General features: G+C 39.7%; 1 protein-coding gene across 1 annotated transcript in view; it reads left to right on the top strand.

The window, feature by feature from the left end:
• Positions 1-21,550, top strand: part of DDX59 (DEAD-box helicase 59) — a 257,991-nt gene that overhangs the window by 156,853 nt on the left and 79,588 nt on the right. The window contains exon 3 of the mRNA XM_044086047.1: positions 1,597-1,686. Coding sequence (XP_043941982.1) covers positions 1,597-1,686 — 90 coding nt within the window. The remainder of the gene's footprint in view (positions 1-1,596; positions 1,687-21,550) is intronic.

The following is a 21,550-nucleotide window of genomic DNA, read 5'->3' as shown; positions in this document are numbered from 1 at the left end:
AGGAGGTTAGAAAGGATTGGGAAGAGAGTTTGGATAAGCAATTCACAAAGAAAAAATGGGAGGATATGTATATGTCTCCCAAATATGCAACAGAATCTAGAAGATTTAGGATTTTTGCTTGGAAATGTTTACATAGATATTTTATACCCCAAGTAGACTCCAGAGAATTTTTCCTCTGGTAGATAGCAAATGTTGGAGGTGTGATGGGGAAGAAAGAGGTAATTGGGAACATATTTTCTGGGAGTGCAGTGAGTTGGTGGACTTTAAGTATTCCTTGCGGGATGCACTGTCAGAGATGCTGGGTGGGCAGATTGGACTGATGAGGGAGATGATTTTTCTGATACAGAATTGGAATTGCCTGGACATGGAAAGGCCTTGCTGTCTAATTATGGTGGCTGTCAAAAAAAACCCAAAAAACAAAAAAAAAAAACCAATTACTAGAAAATGGAAATCAAACTCTAAACCAACTGTATTAAAAGTAGTGAATATAGTAACAGACGTAAAACAACTGGAACTGAGATCTTTAGAAAACGGTAGGAGCAAACTACATGGGAAAAAATGGAATTGTGGGAATAGTACATACAGGGGTGGAATGAGATTTAAATGAAAGGAAGACTTAAATGATCTATATAATGTCTGAAATTGACTGGGTAGATTATAAGTGATGTATAATGTTCGCAACTGGGATTGTCATTATGATTTGTGATGTAAAATGCTTGCAACTAGGATTGTGTCGGTGTGGTCTATTTTCATTTATTAATGTATGATTGCTTATGTCGTAAGTGATGGTTTAATAAAGATGTTTCTTTAAAAAAAGAGGCAGCAGATGAATAATACGTGTAATGTTGCTTAGGTTGTATAATATATAGCAATATATGTGAACCATAATAATTTTTTTTTAATTTTAACTTAATAGAGTTTGATTACTTTTGTATAAGTGTAAATGTGCCTATGTCACGTGTGATAATTCAATAAAGGTGTTTAAAAAAAAACTGTGAACCTTCAGCAAAAAAAAAAAAAAAAAAAGAAATATTGTGCTGTGTATGCTACAAGTGACAAATATGGCCACAAGTCTCTGCTTCCAGGTAGTTTCTGTATGCTTGATGTTCATCGTGTTTCACTGCTGCGGTCATTACTCTTGGGTTATCCTGCTGGCAGGCTACCCGCAGTCGGCCTGAATTCCAAATTCTATGTCCGGCGTCCATAAGTAACCATCAAGTTTATATTGTAATTTCAGGTCAAAAGTGGTTAGAGTGGGGGCCAGGAAATGAGTTTAGCTGGTACATACTCAATGCCTACCCAAAACACAGAAGTGACATGCACAGGCCAAGGGGTTGTGCCTAATGATTAATGGGAATCCATTTTGTTGTTAAAGACCACTAAAAAGAAGTACCCACAATTGACGTTCCTCTCAAAGATCAGCTGGTATAATTTGTACTTGCCTGCCTATTATTAGCTGAAGTTTCTGATTCCTCTAAGATCTATGGATTGTCTTTCATATATATTGTTCTGTAGTACTGTATCTCACATTGAACTGGATACTGAGGTTGAACAACATGCTGTTTCCCACTTATCTGTTACTCTGTACTTTTTCAGGTTCTTATAGCTACTCCAGGTAGACTTCTGGAAATAATGAAGCAAGATGCAGTAAATCTACAGGGGATACAAATGTTGGTTCTAGATGAAGTAAGTAAGCAACTGCTACTTTTTTAGTCAGATTTTGTCTTGTTGCCCTTATAAATCTTAATATATTAATGATTAAATGTTTGTCTTCTTCTGTTTAAGGACATTATGTATTGTGAAAACTTTAGTTAAGTTGCTGTGAAATCATGCATCAATTGAATAAAGATCAGTGCTTCATTTAGTGATCTTGCTATTTTAATGCAAACAGTTACATTATGTAGCTCTGTATTTACCTTATACTTACTGTTCTCCAGTGATCATTACCTGTTGTTCATGTGCTCGTCTGCATATGAAGGCCTATGCTTTAAGTGTTCTAGTCTGTGAAAGAGAATTTATAGCCACAGAATTAGTGGCATTTAACTGAATGTTGAGTTTTTCTGCAGCTTCCTTACGGGATATCTACCACTAAGCCACGGTAAATCTTTCACTCTTATCTATGGTTGTGGTCGGGTAGATGACCTTGTTGTGGTGATGCATGCTGCCCACCCACTCTGGCATAAGAACTGTCCATTAAATTCCTCCTCCTTTCCCTGTTGTGTCTGCAGTGCATTTTGAACCCAACTCACTGATTTTTGAGATAGTAAATAACGGAAATAATGTGACTAGCTACAGTGTAGATAATGACACAGTTAAAGGACTGTTGTAAGCTGAACTGAAAAGACATATTTTTTATCTTAAAAGTTCTACATAATCCATATCTGCCTACAATACAGTAAATGGTTATTTTTAATTGCATTTTTTAATCTTGAATGCCCTTGATGTGATTGTTTTCTTGAAAAGCTATTTTTTGTACATAATGTACTGCAAGTGCACAGCTGATGATTTTAATTCACCCTAGTCTCTGCTGTCACGTGGCAGTTCCATTCATTTACTACAGAAGTAGTGAGATATACTGTTAAGTTTGAGAATCCTCGTTGAAAGTATCAGTGACTAGTTTATAATTCTCAGATATTTGTTTCTTATATATTAATTACATTTCTGCAAGAAACTTTTTCAGATTGTGCAAAGAAACAGCTATTTTTACAATTGAAATTGTGAATTTCAGGTCTTGACTCCTTCTTTCTTCCTTTCGTAAATTAAGCAGAGTATTCCATTTCCTAGCTTGCAAATCATTAAATATACAGCAGAAAAAAACAAGGGAAAAAGGAACACCCCTGCCAGCAGAAATGAAATTGACAGTAAGGCCAAAATTGTAATTTGGGTTATTGAACCAGTGTAAATTCCCAGCAGTAAGGTGGAAATTTTTCATGGAAACCTCAGTCTTTGCAGAGCCTGAAATAAATATGGCTGTGTCTTTTCGGCACCTAAACTCAAAACAAGAAGAGCTTCACTGCTTTCATTTATACCCTTTTCGGGGTGGCACAGTGGTGCAGCGGTTAACGTTGTCACCTCACAACAAGAGGTTCTCCGGTTGGATTTTCGGCTGGGGTGCCTTCTGTGTGGAGTCTGCCCATCCTCCCTGTATTCACATGGGTTTCCTCAGGGTGCTCCTGTTTCCTCCTACCTTTGAAAGATGTGCAGCAGGTGGATCGGACACTCTAAATTGACCCTAAGTGAGAGTGTGTGGTATTGATGAACTACCACAGCAGGGCTTGCCACCTGGCAGTGTAAACCATGGCTCTAGATGATTGTCACTGTTGGAAGTGACACCCCGACCCCATGTGCAAAAATGGGAAAAGGAGTTGAGGATGTATGGATGGATAATCATTAAAGATTTTATAATATTGTTCATCAGCCACCTCCCCAACTCATCCTGATCCTTCTGAATCAGGTTTGAAACTAAGAGATCATCTTTTTTAGCCAGTATAGCCATAAACAGCATATCATTGTGACTGAACACTAAAATCATTCAATAAGAATGTGTCAGGATCTTTCCCATCTTTGGGTATAAATGACATAATTGCTTCCTTCCAAGATGAAGTAATCTCACTCTTCAACAATACTCAGTTCATCATTTGAACCTGGGCTGCTAATCAGTTGCTCATCTCTAATCATTCTAATCATAAACGTTTTGCTATCTCATTCTTAATGCTAGAGGTTATAGGGCTTTGGGAGAATTGCCAAATTAAAGTTTATTAATAGCCACCCTCTAGAATTCTAGCCTTTTTGTCAGCCTTGTTAAAACAGCAAGCCTCCTTTACAGCTGCATAACTTCTTCATTGATTTAATGGACCATTCTTTCTCTTATTATGTAATCATTGTTGATTTTACCTTGCAATATGTTTAGTGTACTTTGAAAAGATGCCCCAGTCACAAGCCCTTAAAGTACTGACTCCTGTCCAGCTCTGTATGCTTTATTCCCTCACACCTTTTCTTAAGCACATTCATATTCAGCATATAAAGAGGAACTTCCTAATGCCTTTTCACCTTTTCCTTCAAATCTAATTCCACTTCTGTTAATGCTGGTGCATGGTTGGGCCATATCATAGGCTCTGAATGCTGTTTCTTTACTTGTGCAAATGATCATTGGTAATATGTACTCAGTATTCTTCCCCTTGTGCTTTATACTTTCTGGCCGTTCCAGTGCACCCCCCCAAAACCATTGCCAGGTCTACCAGTCCCTCCTTATACCCCTGGACTCCCGTCAATTCTGGGCATGGGCCAATGATCTTAAGGGCATTCTGAGGAATCATGCCTGTGATTACTTCTGCTGCTCTTTAATGACCTACCCTCATTTTTCCCTACTTCCTTCCCTTCCCTGCATTAGTCTGTTCCATCCAAAGGCTACTTCTGTCTATGGACTACACCTCCCCGAGGGAGTCCCTAGACAAATGCCCAGGGATAGGCATGCCCATCCCTCCCTCCCTGCCAGCACCTCCGATACCTGAGCTGCTAATCAGACAAGTCGTGGTGGCAGTAGTTAAGACTTAATCTCTCCACCACCAATAATTTTATCACATTGGAGCCATGATCTAAGTCTGCAGCATGAATTATCATTTTCCAATTTCCTAGCTAAAATGAAATTCCTTGTAGAATACGGTTATCTCTGTCGTGATTGACCTTAAGTTAGCTTGACTAACCCATACTGGAATGTACACTAAAATTGTTGCCAGAAACTGACACTATCCCTTAACTGCTGTGTACCTTGTAAGAGAATTCTGACATATTTTTTTCAGTTTGCCATGGGAAAAAAAAAACTTATAACCACTGTTATTCTCAGATGAGATCCTGTGTAACATACATATGCAACTAGACTATATCAGGTTCCATATAGTCTTAAGTGCTTGCATTTATTTAGATGTTCTTCCTTTACAGCAACTCCTAGGTTATTTTTTTCTCACATTGGAGAAGAGTTGTCTCCTTTTTGCTTGATTGGCAGTGCCATTTACAATCCATGACACCCTGGTTATCTACCATCTTAATAGGGTGATAAAGCTTCTCACTCTACTTTCTTTACTAAGTCTAATTCCTCTCTTTACACAGCATCTCTACCCCCTAACTCCCTTCATAACTTTAAACATTTCCAGTGTCTCTACCCATTTTGCTTCCAAAGAGATTTTGTCAGCAAGCCATAAATATCTTCATTGTACAGTCCCTTTGATCTAAAATCCAAGACGCATAATGAAGAACAAGCATTGTAAAACTTTACATATTTACAAATTCTTTTTTTCCAAGGTGTAGGGATCAATCCTAGATATAGGTAGTTTCAATATGGATGCATATTTAGTAACAGGAAGATAGTAAAAGAAAAGTCACAGAAAGTTTAGTTATCTTGGTTGTACCCCCTTCTCCATAAGCATGGCAACTTACATTCATCTTTCTTTACCATAAAAAGCAGTTGCTGTCTATAAGCTTCCTTTCTGTCTTCATGCCCAGCTCATGTTCTAACAAAAAAAAAAATGGGAAAACTGCTTACCCTGATATTCACCCAGTAAAGGCATAGATTAGCAGATAAAGAAACAAGCATGCATAAGCATTTGTTATCCTACCCACTTATTAGTAGCTTCAGCAAGAAAGCCATCAGAGCAGAGCCAGATCAAGCACTAGGCAACCTAGGCAGTCGCTTAAGGCCCACTGGCTTGGAGGCTGCATCAACTTTTACTTCAACACATGTCCCTGCTGCCGCATGCTTCTTCTGTCCTTGGAATAAAGCGGTGTGTTTGTGCTGCCTGCTTCCTCTATCCACGAAAGCATGGACACTATCTGTCAATAAGATAGGTGTGTGTGTGTGTGTGTGTGTGTGTGTATTTTATATATATATATATATATATGTATATATATATATATATATATATATATATATATATAGGGTCTATATTAGCAAATCGAAAAACCCTTTAACCGAATACCTAAACGTCGACACCTATAATCCTATAATGCGAACCACAAAAATCCCGAATGCACTAAACAGCAAAAAATAAAATAATGAACTGTCATAGTCGGCCAACCCCACCACCCACTACATACTACGTACCCAAACAAAATAAATAAACCACATATATACACTAACCAAAGCCTACTTCTAACCTAAAGTAAAACACGAAAACCCTACTTCTAACCCTACACTAAACCCCACAAACACAACTAACTATGCACTATCCTTAACCCCTCCCTAACTCTAAGGTCCGTAACTACCGCACAAGTCCCCTAGAGACATACACCCAAAAAAATAAATACACATACATATAACAAAACCCTACTTCCAACACTACACTAAACCCCACATACATGACAATCTGTGCACTATCATTAACCCCTCCCTAACCCTAAGGTCCGTAACTACCGCACACTTCCCCTACAGACATACACCCAAAACAAATAAATAAAACACACACATACAGCTAAATAAAACCCTATTTCTAACACTACAGTAAATCTTACATACATTACCTGTCTATTAACTTACCTTAACCCATATCTTAACCCTAAAGTCCTATCTATCGCACACTTACCTTACAGAGCTATACCACAGACGGGCCAACCATTGCACTTCGGCATTTCCATTTTCACTGTCTTTCGCTCTGCTAGTAGGAACCCATTTATATATATATGTATATATATATATATATATATATGTATATAAATAACTATGTGGTATATACCTATAAGAAACTATCCCAGGGCTTGCACAGGTGTATAAATACTGAGCATGTGAAAGTCTAACTGCCATTTTGTAGTTAGCTGTTGAGATGTAAGCATGTATGTATGCAAGCTGTGTTTGTTAACTAGTTTGTTCGTATTTAATGATGCTGCTATCCATCCTGATGTGTTTGTATGTATTAAAGCATCAGAACGAAACTCCAAGCCTTCTTGTTTTATTTATTAGAGACGAGTGAGAGACATGGTGTCAAAAGCGGATGTCTGAAAGGACATAGAGTTAGAAGAAGCATACAGAAGGGGCATGGAGTCAGAAATGGCTTGGCTAAAACGATTAGATGCACATGTTTAGATGCTGGTGGAATATAAAAGAGTGAATCACCCCCAAAATATGCATAATTCACAAAACACGTCAGAAACAAATTTCAGATATTAAAACTTACTCAGCACTATTTCTTTTCACATAATATGAAACGGGGCATACAGAATGTTTTAAATAATTTTTGCATAAATAGATCTGTACGATATTGATAAAAATGTTCAAATTACTATGGAAAATATTTAAAATAAAGTCTGAATTGCATAAAATGAATAAAATAAAAGGGAAACAACCGCATTTTCGCAAAGCATATATATTTTTTGTATTATGCATAGATAGCCGAGATCAGTCTCAGAATTGTGTAAAGTGTTTGCATGTGTGTGCAGTGTTACAGTAAAGCTATTTCAAAAAGTACAGCCATTTTGAGGCATATTTTGGAGAATACAAACCCAGTGCACTTGTGTTTGACAGTAATATTGCTGAGAACTGGAGAGTGTTTGAGCAAGAGTACAGCATTTTCATACAGGCTTCATTTTCTGATAAAGGTGACCATACAAGGGCATTTATTTTGCTTAATTTAGCTGGGACAGAAGCCGTAGTAAGGGAGCATTCATTTGTGTATGCACCTGCTGTCAATATCAGAGAGGGGGGAACCATCATATTGTTGTACCGTCTGACTCAAGGGAGGACCCAGAGTGCTTAAAACCTAAATTTAGAGAAATGTGTAACCCCCAGAGAAATGTTACGATGGAAAGGCACTTATTTTACACAAGGAATCAAAAGCCTGGTGAAACGTTTGCAGCATATATAACTGACCTGAGAAATAAAGCTAAAACATGCAGATTTGGTAAATTAAGGGATGAGTTGATAAAAGACAGACTTGTGTGTGGTATGAAAGATGATGCTGAGAGAAAGATTTTGCTTTGTGACAGTGATTTAACTTTGAATAAGGCCATTGAGATTTGTCCGCTTATACGAGCTCACAGAAAAGCACCAAAACATGCTTATAAATGACAGCAGCTCTAGAAGGCGCAGCGATAAAGTTCATGTTGATAGTTTGCAGCACATGGCTAAAAGAAACATTCTCAAGCACATGGGAGCAACTCTAGCCCCTGCAGCATCACTGGTAAACCCCAGAACTTTCTAGCACAGTCTCAGTGAAGCATAAGAGTGAATCAGCAAGCTCAAAGCATGGATCCCAACCCAGTTTCATTGTCAACTGTCGTAATTGTAGTGGAAGTCATGAATCTAAAAGGAAAAAGTGTTTATCTTTTGGTCAACAATGCCACAAATGTAATAAATGGAATCATTGCAAAAGATTTTGTAAATAAAAAGGCCCACATTCTTTTATCAAAAGGGAACGCTTTAAGAAACGAGTTGATCAGTTAGACATTGACCAGCCTACTCTTTATGCTGATGGTGTGTCAGTGCTTCATGAAACAGTCAGTGCAGGGCAAAGAATGAAGTATTTTGTACTGTTTGGATAAATGGCAAATCCATAGAGCTCAAAGTTGATACAGGGTCCAAGTGCAATTTTACGTTAGCATAAACTTTTGCTAGAGTATGTAAAGGTGAAAGGCTTGATTTGGCAAGGTGTGCGAAACTTGTTTATGGAGATGAAAAAGTTCAAACCGAAGGTTCAGTTGTGCTTTCATGTTATTGTGCTAGAAGAAGCTACAACTTATTATTTTATGTGGTCAAGAGGCACGTCCAGTCATTATTAGGGCTAAGGGACAGTTTGAAAAGGGACTGCTGTTATTTAATAAGGAAGTCTACCATGTTAGCTTGAAAGACCACTACTCTAATTTTGCCCAGCACAATGTTTCTACCTGTGCTGATCTTTTCGAAGACAAACTAGGCCAACTTCCAGCTCTGTACTCCATGAAGTTAGACCCAGAGGTCAGTCCAGTTATCAGGCCAGCATGAAAAGTTCCAGTAGCCATGCAGGACAGAGTCAAAGCCAAGTTAGATAAAATGGTGTGAACAAGGTGTGATTTGTCCAGTTGAAACTCCAACTGAATGGGTATCTTCCATAGTTGTAGCTCATAAGAAAAGTTTGGATGACATCAGAATATGTATTGCTCCACGAGATTTGAACAAAGTGATAAAAATACCTCATCATCCAATGTGCACAGTCGAAGAAGTCGCAGCCTTGATGTCAAATGCCACTATTTTTTCTGTCCTAGATGCAAAGAATTAATTTTGGCAAATTCAGCTTGACAAAAAAAAAATCATCATTGCTCACTACTTTTAGCACTCCATTTGGCAGGTGCAGATTTTTGAGAATGCCATTTGGGATAAATTCTGCAAGTGAAGTCTTTCAGTATGCAGTAGAACAATTTTTTTTTTTTGGGTGTCCTTCTGCTATTATAGTAGACGACATACTGGTAGGAGGTCGTGATGAAGCAGAAGATGACAGAAACCTCAGAAAAGTTCTAGAAAGGGCACGTCAACTGAATCTTAAGCTCAACCCACACAAATGCAAGGTCAGGCTACAAGAAGTTCCTTTTGTTGGTCATTTATTTACAAGTACAGGCTTACAAACAGACCCTTCAAAACAAGCAGCCATTCACAAGATGCCATCTCCAGATAGTGTTCAATCTCTCGGTATGGTCAACTACCTAGGCGAGTTCATTCCAGGCTTGAGACAACTTTCAGCACCAGTCAGAGAGCTGATACAATGTTCTGAAACAGAGAATAGCAAGTCCACCAACTCTCAGATACTATGATGTTCACAAGCCAGTTACACTTTCCTGTGATGCTTCGAAATTTGATCTTGGTGCAGTCATCCTGTTACCTATGCATCAGGCACCCTTACCCAAACTGAAATGCAGTATGCCCAGGTCAAGAAAGAGCTTTTGGCAATTGTGTTTGCATGTTTGAAGTTCCATGATTAAGTTTATGGTAGACCTATCCAAATCGAAACAGACCACCAACCTTTAGTTAGTATCTTGAGAAAGTCTATGCATTCAGCCCCAGTGATGGTGAGATTGCAAAAGTGGAATTTCAATCTTGTCTACAAGAAAGGCAAACTTTTTATCTCGCTGATAAATTATTCAGATCACCCAGAAACACCACAGAACAGCATGAGAATGAAAACCTTGATTTTGAAGTCATGGAAGTGAAAAATGTTTCTTCCATACGTCTTGATGAGCTGAGAGATCACATAGCCACAGATCCAGTTTTACAAAGGCTGAACCACTTTACCAATCAGGGATGGCTGTCAAAGCAGTCTAGTTTACCTCAAGAAGTGCAACCTTATTTTCCATACAGAGATGAAATTTTGTCTGACAAGGGTATCATTATAAAAGGTCTGAAAGTAATTGTTCCAAAGGCCTTGCAACCTAAATACATTACTATCTTGCAACGCGGTCACCCAGGAACCGAATCTACCAAAAGAAGGGCAAGAGGACTTGTATTTTGGCCTTCTATGTCACAAGACATTGAGAGAGCACTTTTATCTTGTTCAGTGTGTAATAGTAGAAAGCCTCATCAACAGAAAGAACCACTTCAGCTTAACCAGGTTCTGGAGCTACCTGGTCGACAGAAGCCACTGATATCTTCGAGTGGAATGGTCAACATTATTTGGTGTTATTAGACTTAACTCCACTTAGTGTGAGATTGACCTATTTCCTAACCTAGCATCCAGTACTGTCATTACAAAGATGAAGTGTAATTTTGCTGTTCATGGTAGTCCACACAAAGTTATTTCTGATAATGACACGCAGTTTACAAGTCAACAGTTCAAAAGATTTGCCGAAAAATGGGACTTAACTCATGTCACAAGTAGTCCTGCTTACCCGCAGTCAAATGGTTTGGCGGAACGTGCAGTTCAAAGTGCAAAGCAGTTACTAGAGAAGTCTAAATGAGACATTAGTGATGTTTTCTTGAATCTCAGAATTATTCCTCGTGATAAACATCTTGGTTCACCTGCTCAGAGACTTCTATAGAGACAAACCAGAACTACATTACCAATCAGTGGTCAGTTGGTTCCGTGTGTCAAGAACAACAGATCAGCAAAAACCAATCTGATGAAGAAGTGCCTAGCCCAGAAGCCCTACTACAATAAGACCAGCAAACTGCTCAGTCCATTTCAAGAGGGAGAAGTGGTAAGGATGCAAACGTCCAAAGGTTATGATCAGATTGGTGTTGTGAAGAATATTGGTCCAGAGCCTAGCTCATACATTGTGGAATGAGAAACATTTGAGACTAGTGTCCAAGCCTATACCACAGCAGATAGCCTGTGAGAAAGACTCTTTATCTCAGAGTGAGTTGTTCGGTGTTCCAATTCCAGCGGAAGTTCCAGAGGATATTCCTGTTCCTATGACGAATCCAGAAGATCGTGATACAAGTTGTGCACCGCAGACTGTCCCTGTTGCTAAATTTGGTCCCAACTGTTATGCCAGGAGATATGGTCGCATCTCTAAACCCTGTAGCAGGTATAAAGCAACTTGGACATGAACATGTCTATCTTTGATATAGTTTTGCGTAAAGGGCAATCTTTTTAAGAGGGAGGATGTAGATCATTAATGAAGTATATACCTTTAAGAAGCTTTCCAAGGGCTTGCAGAAGTGTATGAATACTGAGCATGTGCAAGTTTAACTGCCATTTTGTAGTTAGGTGTTGAGATGTAAGCATGTGTGTATGCAAGCTGTGTTTGTTAACTAGTTCGTTCATATTTAATGATGCTGATATCCATCCTGATGTGTTTGTATGTATTAAAGCATCAAAATGAAACCCCAAGCCTTCCTGTTTTATGTATTAGAGACAAACGAGCAAATATATATATATATATATATATATATATATATATATATATATATGGGTCCCCTTCACATGGTCGACAGTTCATTTGATCGACTTTTATTTTGGTTGACAATTCATATGGTCGACAGGCAGATTTGCCCCCCTCCCCAATGTTGTGCGACCCTGGAGTTGATATATTTAATTAGGGGGGTGGGGGGGGGTGAAGCCCCCCACATAAAACTGCTTGTCGATCAAATGAATTGTCGACCAAATGAATTGTCGACCAAATGAAAGTCGATCAAATGAACTGTCGACCATGTGAAGTAGACCCATATATATATATATATATATATATATATATATATATATATATATATATATATGTGTGTGTGTTTGTGTGTGTAGATATACAGTGAATATAAAAACTGTACATACCACTGTTAAAATGCCAGGTTTTTGTAATATAAAAAAAAATGAGACCACAGTAAATCATTTCAAAACTTTTTCCACCTTTAATGTGACCTGTAGCCTGTACAATTCAGTTGAAAAACAAACAAATCTGTTCAGGGAAAAAATATAAAAAATAAAAAGGGTACAATAAGCTGGTTGCATAAGTGTGCACACCCTTAAACTAATACTTTGTTAAAGCACCTTTTGCTTTAATTACAGCATTCAGTCTTCTTGGGTATACACCTGCCACCAATTAGACACTCTGATTAACCCCAAATAAAGTTCAGATGTCCTAGTAGGATTTTGCTGACATTTACTCAATTGCCTGCTCCTGCAAAAGCCATGGTTTGCAGAGAGCTTACAAATCATCAAAGGGATCTCATTGTTGAAAGGCATCAGTCAGGAGAAAGGTAAAAAAAAAAAAATTTCCACAGCATTAGATATACCATGGAACACGATGAAGACAGTCATCAAAAAGAGGAGAAAATATGGGACAACAGTGGCATTGCAAAGAACTGGACGTCCCCCCAAAATTGATGAAAAGACTAGATGAAAACTGGTCAGGGAGGCTGCCAAGAGACCTACAGCAACAGTGAAGAAGCTGCAGGAATTTCTGGAAAGTACTGGCTATGTACTACATGTGACAGTAATCTCCCATATTTTTCATATGTCTGGCCTATGGGGTAGGGTTGCAAGACGGAAGTCTTTTCTTACACAGAAAAACATCCAGGCCCGGCTAAAATTTGCAAAACAATACATCAGGTCTCCCAAAAGCATGTGGGAATGTGTTATGGTCTGATGAGACCAGGGTTGAAGTTTTTGGCCCCAATTCCAAAAAGTACGTTTGGAGCAAAAACAACACTTTGCATCACCAAAAGAACACCATCCCCACGGTGAAGCATGGAACAGCTCCAAATACCAGTCACTTCTGGTCCAAAACCTTCAGGCGTCTGCTAGAAAGCTGAAGATGAAGAGGAATTTCACCTTTCAACATGACAATGACCCAGAGCATACATCCAAATCAACAAAAGAATGGCTTCACCAGAAGAAAATTAAAGTTTTGGAATGGCCCAGCCAGAGCCCAGACCTAAATCCAATAGAAAATATGTGAGGTGACCTGAAGAGGGCTGTACACAAGAGATGCCCTCGCAATCTGACAGATTTGGAGCGCTTTTGCAAGGAAGACTGGGCAAATATTGCCAAGTAAAGATGTGCCGTGCTGATAAATTCCTACCCACAAAGACTGAGTGCTGTAATTAAATTAAAAGGTGCTTCAAAAAAGTACTAGTTTAAGGATGTGCGCACTTATGCAACCAGCTTATTGTACGTTTTTTATTTTTTATATTTTTTTCCCCCTAACAGGTTTGTTTTTCAATTGAATTGTACAGGTTATAGGTCACATTAAAGGTGGGAAAAGTTTTGAAATTATGTGGTCTAATTTTTTTATATCACAAAAGCCTGTCATTTTAACAGGGGTGTGTACACTTTTTATATCCACTGTGTGCGTGTGTGTGTGTATGTGTGTGTGTGTGTGTGTGTGTGTGTGTGTGCGCATGCATATATATATATATATATATTTTTTTTTTTTTTTTTTTTTTACATATACATATATGTGTGTGTGTATGTATATATATATATATATATATATATATATATATGTATCTGTCTATGGAAAATGCCCTAGTTAGGGATGTCAGGTTAGATAATTTGCTCGGGCAGAAACCTTGTACCTTTGTTACAGGGGACAAGATCTTGAATCCACTACATCAACTACCAGATTATTCAAAAAATACGTTTCACTGGATTTTCAGGAAATTGAATGTCTGTGCATTTTCAAGTGAATTGTGAGTTTTACTGTATTTCTGGGAATTACGAGCTTCAGTTAATTTTGAATGAGCTGTGAGTTTCAAGGAAAGAGACCTTTACTACTGCTCATGCTAAGTCTGTTTTCATTGAGCAACTGTTTGGTTTAGCAAATGTTCACCACTTTTCTATAGAATTTGAAAATAGTGTTAGTAGCACAGTGGGTGACAATACTTGGTTTTGGTGAAGAGGGCTGTGGGTTCTACTCCCACACCAGGTAGATGGATTGCTGATACTATGCTTTGCTTTTGGGGGGGGGGGGGTCCTGCAATCCTGAGTGTGTCCTCCTTTAGATGAGATCCCTAGTAACTATGAACCTGTTGTTGATTTGTCATCAGTTCCCTATTGCAATATTAACAGCTTTCTTTTAATGTAACGTAGGTAATTTTATTCTTCAAGGGAAGCAGGCACTGAATTTACAGATGAAACATCGAAACATAAAGTTTTTTGCTAGCAGCAACCTCTTCATTAGTTACCCATTTGGCTCTTTAATGTGGAATTATTCAGATGGCTTCTGCAGAGATTGTGCTTATTGAATTATATTGGTGGATTGAAATGACAGAAGTTTGAATGGCCTTTTATAGTTAAAATATTCTTAAATGGGCAGTTTTGTCATTATTGGTTCATATGTTTTGTTTTATTCCATCCATCCATCCATTCTCAACCCCTTTTCCCATTTTAGACATGGGGTCAGGGTGTCACTTCAGCATTGACAATCATCTCAAGCCAAGGTATACACCACTGGGTGGCTAGCCCTGCCACAGTAGTTCATCCCTACCACTCACTTGCACCTACGGCCAATTTAGAGTGCCCAGTCCACCTACTGTATGTCTTTGGAATGTGGGAGGAAACCCACTAGACCACAGGGAGGACATGCAGACTCTTCACAGAAAGCACCCCAGCCAAGAATCGAACCAGATAACCACTTGCTGTGAGGTGGCAACACTAACCTCTGCACCACTGCGGCCGTCCATTGCTTCCTGGAAAAACGTTCAAAACTACAAACTTAAAATGCACTTTAACAAATGGTGCTGCATTATACAATTTTATGTATGTATTTATTTATTTAACATTTGTTTACTGGGAAAGTTCGACTTGGAATGAAGCCAGTTTTTAGTGGAGGCCCGGGAAGAAATGCTCTAGACAAACATAAAGGTGTTTGCTAGCAGTAACCTCTTTATTGGTTACATTTACAAGGAAAATAATTTAGTATAATCACGAAGGTGAATCAAAGAATACAAAGGTAGACTTGCTCTGCCTCTGGCCAGATGCATTTTCTTTGAATGTGTGTTTCAATGCTGTTTCACTGAATGTGAGTTTCAAGGGTAGAGTAGTTTACTGTTAATAGGAAAGTCTGTTTGCATTATGAGACTGTATTGCTTTGTTTAACAAATATCTGTCAGTGTCTGTGCTATAAAATTTGAAATAAAAGTTGTAAGTTAAGTCCAAATATCTGTAATCTTTACAGAAGTAAACAAGAAGAAAATAGTATGTACCCTGACAGGTTTGAACAGTGCTTATGGTAACTGAGGAGAAACAGCCACATAATGGGACAAAGGAATTGCTGCATGAGGGGGTGCTGTCATTGTGTGAGTGTGTGTCTGTCTGTAGGGGGTCCAAGTCCATTACCTTGCCTAGGGCCCCATTTGGCCATGATCCAGCTGTGCATCAGAGTAACCCTAGGGAGTCCCTTACACAACAGCAGTAGTCTTTAGAGTCCAGAATCACATCTTTTTCATTCTTCTTTGAATTTGGATACCTATCTCAAGAAAAGTCTCATAATGCCATGCTACACTTACTAATACAAGCAGTCATCAGACAATTAAACTCTCATTATCCCCATTTCTCAGTTTCTGTTACATGATCTAGTAACCCGCAAAAGGAAAGCTCAAGAAAAAACCCTAAGAAGGGATTAACATTAAACTGTTTTTTGATAAACTATGTTTATGCTTTTCAAACAAATTTGAACATTCTAACAATGATTGCCTTCACGAAAAGACAAAGATTGCTGTTGAGATCAGTTCACATCCCCAGCAGAAACATTCACAGTGGTTACATGAGACCAAACTACAGTAATCCATTCAGTTACCTGAATGAGGCAATTCCCTATTTTTCATTCATGATTAGATGTCCTTCCATTCACTGGTTGTAGTATTCTTAACCTATGGGATTCCCTGCCATGGGTAGCCCGACATCCGACCAGTATACCAAAGCCTACTGTTACTTTAAGGTATGCCAAATGTCATACACATGCTCCTTGCATAGTGTAGGGCATAAAGGTGATGTCTGGATGTACCAACCTCAGAACTTCTTCGCCGCCAGTTCGAACTCATCTTTCGATCGTCTGTCTGAATGTCTACATCTTTTACTGGCAGTTTGAATGCATTTTCATTCTCCATTTGAATGCCTACATATTGTATGCTGAAGTCTGAGCTATTGCAGATAAGTACCCCATTGAGATTTTGTTTTTTTCTTGGCTTTTTTGTTGAATCTGGTGCTTGTCATCCAGGAAGGGCACATGCAAGTGTAGGAGACAGATTCCCTATAAAGACCACTACGTTAAGCATTCATTTTGCCTAGGAGCCTCTCATGACCATATGAGCTGTTTTTCTCAGGCTTTGGTACCGAAGACACTGCGTAGTAACCATTCTTCCCTGGCATTGTATCTAGAGAATCAGTGCCTTAAGCTTCTCACTAAGCATACAATGGAGGAAACTTCCCACCCTGATGGTCAGCCATTAGGAAGAAGAAGGTTAAAATTCTAAGACTGTAATCTTCTGCTGTCCAGCCTCTGACAGGTGTTTCTTCTGAGGTCAGTGAGAGCCCGGAGGCTCGCCCGGCTTGGTTATTGGATTCCTTTTCTGCAGCTGGGTTGGAGGCCTGCAAGGATCCAGCTTGTGCCACGTCCAATGAGACTTTGCAGGCGTCTATTTTGGATGCTGAAGGGGAACCACAGTTGATTATTTCTGAGGGGCCTAGGGGTATTCACAGATTCTGGTTAGGGAAGAAATTCCTACTACTGTTACTGAATGCTGTCCTGGGTCAGAAACTTCTAAGTTTCATAGGACGGACATTCCTTTAAAGAAAAAACAAAAAGCTAAACTAGTTTGTCGTCCTCCTAGGGATATCCAGAGTGAGTGGTAGGCCTTTACTCAGGTTTTGTTTAATGCTTTGATGGTGTTAAAACCTCCACAGGAGGTTTCTTTTCCAGCTTTCCTCCTGGTGCTCTGTTCCCCTTAAAAGGCCCAGAGAACAGGATTCATCTGAGGAGGAGTTAGATTCTGATGAGGAGTCCCTGGCTTACTCTATTCAGATTCATTCTTCTTTTGGCTATGAGTCAGGAGAGGAGGAATCAAATAGTCCTGGTACTTTTGAAGAAATTTCCTTTCGGCCACAGTTTCTAGGATGATGGAAATTTTTAAATGGGATTGTGCTCAGGTCTGTAGCAATAAGAAGTACTATGAGCTGTTGCAGATGGAATCTCTGAATGAAGTAGTGTGAGCTGCTGCAAGTGGAATCTCTGAAACATTGTACTATTCCTCCTGTTTTAGCTGCTTTGTTGGATGCTTTTTCCAATGCCTCTAAAGCTCCTGATTCTCTGCCCCCTGTTTCAAAAAAGCCTGATAGGTTGTATAGGGTGACTGAGGTTTGTAACTTTTTGTGTAAATGTCCTGCTGCTGACCCCTCAGTGCTGGCTGTAGCCTCTGACAGACCTTCTCAGTTGCTTCCTTCACCCAAGTTACTGCCTTCTGATGAAGACAGTAGAACCATGGAAAGTCTAGTTTAGAAGGTTTACATCTCAGCTACTTGGGCCTTTAAGGCTATTAATTATCAGACCCATATGTCCAGGTATGTGTTGCTGTCCTGTCTCAGGCTTGTCAGCTTATTTCTGATCTCCCTGATTCTGAGGGTAAATCTTGTGTTCTTTCCTTGCTAGGGAATTCCTCTCAAGTAGTTTGTCATTCTATCAAATGTAGCCATGATGCAGCAGATGCTTCTTCTAGGGCTGCTGCTTTTGGTTTAGTGATGAGGTGGTATTCTTGGCATAAGCTTCAGCCTTTACCAGATGGTACCAAGGCTAACTTGATGGTTGCTCCTGTTGATAATATTTGTTTGGAGAAGCAGCTGCTGCTTTGTTTAAGTCCCTTCAGGATAAGGGGAAGGCCTTACAGGAACTCAAACATGTGTTTGTCTCTCCTGTGCCTAAATTTCTGAGAAACTACCCCAATAAGCCAGCCTTTGTTCACAGCAATCTCGTCCTCCTACTAAGGGCAAAAAAAAAGTGGCAAGAGACTTCCTCCTGCTAAGGCTGCTCAGACTTCAGGGACTCATAATTCTTCCTTTCCTGATAAACCAGGTGCTGTATGACTATCAGAGTCTTCTCAGCCATGTTCTTCTTCTTTCTCTTCATCTTTCTGTTCCTGTTTGGCTTCAGATTAGTCAGGATTCTTGGGTTCTGTCCATTATTCACCAGGGGTATTTTATGGTGTGGAACTCCCTCCACCTTTTATGGGCATTCCTCAACTTCCTTGGTAACAACAACTTTTTTTTTCCAGAGGTTCTTGGAGACCTTTTGACTCAGGGTGCTATTCAGTAGGTACCTGTGTCCCAAAGGGGGAAGGGGTTTTACTCCAGAATGTTTGTAGTGCCCAGAAAAGAGGGTACTTGGACACCAATTCTTGACCTGTCTCATCTAAACACTTCTGAAGGTGCATACCTTTCGGATGTTGCCCCTTCAGACTTTGTTTCCTCTGTTACTCCCTCAGGTCTATATAGTGTCATAGTGGCCATGACAGCATTGGTTCTCTCTTCCTCTGCATTTAGTCTGATCCATCCTATTGTCATGAAATTTTTGCATTTCTTTGCTGCTTCCTGGCATTTTTAGTTCTCTGATTTGCACTTTGGCCTCTCTGCTGTTCCAAAGTTATTTACCAAACACCTCACTGCTGTGATTGCTTTTTGCAGGCTTCAGGGGATCCAAATATTTCCTTGTTTGGATGACCTGCTGATTCAGGCATCCTCTCCAGAGATCCTGTTGCAAAATCTTCATTTTGCCGTTTCCATTCTTCAGAGCCTGGGCTTTACAATAAACTTCAAAAAGTCTTCTCTGATTCCTTCTCAGGATCATGTCTTTCTGGGTGTGAGGATTCAGACGGTGCCTATGCTGGCATCCCTGCCTCTTCCAAAGGCCTTAACCCTCATCTCCTTTCATATTCTTCTACTTCTGGCCTCCATGACAGCCAGGGAGTTTCTGAGAGCTCTAGGTTTCATAGCATCCACCATTCCTATACTCCGTCTAGCCAAACTCCACGTGAGAAAGTTTCATTGGCTTCTGAAGTCAGTTTGGCTTCAGCATGCACATCCTCTAGACTTTGTAGTTCCTCTTCTTCCTTGTCTCAAGAAGGAACTTCATCCCCCTCTTCAATCTCAGGAGCTGTGCACAGATGCTTCAGATGTGGGATGAGGAGTATTTTTTGGCTTCCTGACAATACATAGCGTGTGGTCATCTTTTCAGCAGAGGGAGCACATCAGTATCAAAGAGATGAGGGCTGTTCTGTTGACTCTTGAAACTTTTCATCTTCTTTTCTTTCCAGGGTCTCGCAAGGTATTCACATACAACACCACATTGATGTGGTAAATAAACAAACGGGGAGGAACGAGATCTTACCTTCTTTGCTTGTTGGCCTTCTGCTATGGGATCTTGCTGTGAAGTATCCAGTGACTCTTCAGGCAATTTGTATGCCTTCAGGTCAAAACATTGTGGCAGACACTGAGCAGGTCCTTAACTCAGACCCACGAATGGATGCTTCAGTGGGATGTGTTTCTGGACATTGTCTACCAGTGGGGTACTCCTCAAGTAGATCTATTTGTCTCCCCTCTTAACTGATAACTTCCTCTATTTTGTGCCAGAGTTTCAGGTATTCTGCTATGGAAGTTGGACGCCCTCTCTTTTTCTTGGAAGGGCGTGTTTCTATATGCATTTCTTCCCCTTCCTCTCATTCCAGAAGTCCTGTTCAAAATTCAGCAGGACAGTCCCAAAATCTTGTTGGTGACTCCCTTTTGGCCATGACAGCATTGGTTCCGTCGTCGTCTGCATTTAGTCAAGGGTAATCATCACAAGTTATCTCACAGGGTGGATCTACTTGCACAAGACAAGGGATCTCTCAACCATCCCCATTTGTCCATTCTTCAAGTGACACTGCCGGTGATAGGATTTTAATTCCACATAGACACCTTTTTTCTGAGGATGTGCTGTGGGTCCTGCAGGAGGCCATGAAGTCCACTACTAACAAATCCTGCTTATCCAAATGGAAGAGGTTTTCTGTTTGGTGTCTCTCTCTTAACCTGGATCCACTTTCTGTGGATGTGCCTTTGGTTCTCTCTTCTTTGTGTGAGTTGCTCAGTGCTGGTTTGAGCTACTCTTCTATTAAGGCCCACTTTTCCACAGTCCCTGCTTGTCTCCCTTTATCTTCTTCTTTAGCTTCTAGATTTGAGGCTAAACAGTTCCGTAAAGGTGTCCTTCGTATGAGACCTCCCAGGAAGGCTGTTTCTCTTCCCTGGGATCTTATTTTTGTTCTAGAGAATTTGATTCAGGCTCCATTTGAGCCTGCTGCTTCAGCTTCCTTGCAACATTCTTCTTGGAAGACAGTTATTTGTTGGCTCTTACTTCTGCCAGATGGGTGTCTGAGCTTCAAGCCCTTATGGTTTGTCCTCCTTTTGTGGTACTTCATAAGGACAGGGTGTCCTTGCATACTAATCCTTCTTTTATGCCTAAGGTGGTTAATGAGTTGTCACTTAATCCGTCTATTAATTTACTTACCTTTTCCCCTGTTTGCAATCTGCCAGTGAGAGGGTGCTACATAATTTGAATGTGTATAGACAACTTGGATATTATTTCGCTAAGACTAAGGCTATTAGGAAATCTGACCAGTTGTTTCTTTTCATCCTGGGTCCTAAGGATTAGCTGTTTTCAAGCAAACTATTTCTTCTTGGATTTCAAAGGCTATTTCTTTTTGTTATACGTTTCATGGTAAGAGCCTTCCTTCTTCTGTAAAGGCTCATTCTGTTACAGCTGTGGCTTCTTCTGGAGCTTTTTTCAAGGGGTTGAATACTAAATCTGAAGTAGTTAACTTCATTTGTGCAGCAACCTGTGGGTATCGGATCCGACTTCGGATCCGAGCCGGCAGTTTTCAACAGCTTAGATCTGAGCTCCTAGCTCCTCCCTCTACCCATAAACCCCTGCCAACCCTGACTGACCTCAGATCTAGTTTGCCGCGCTTGTTGACAGCAGCTGGATTTTCGAGCTCCGTGCTTAAGGCATTTCTTGTGAGAAAGTTAGAACATTTTTCTGTTTTTTTTTTCATCTTTAGTGTGAGTGCCGTGTATTTATGCCCTTTACCTGTTTACCTTAGTTTAAACTACTCTTTAGTTATAATTTTTTTCCCTCCCTC

Source organism: Protopterus annectens, chromosome 10.part0, assembly GCF_019279795.1.
Source record: "Protopterus annectens isolate FY-2018-M chromosome 10.part0, PAN1.0, whole genome shotgun sequence".
Lineage (NCBI taxonomy): Eukaryota > Metazoa > Chordata > Ceratodontiformes > Protopteridae > Protopterus > Protopterus annectens.
Note: the sequence above shows the minus strand (reverse complement) of the source record. Positions and strands in the feature narration are given on the sequence as shown.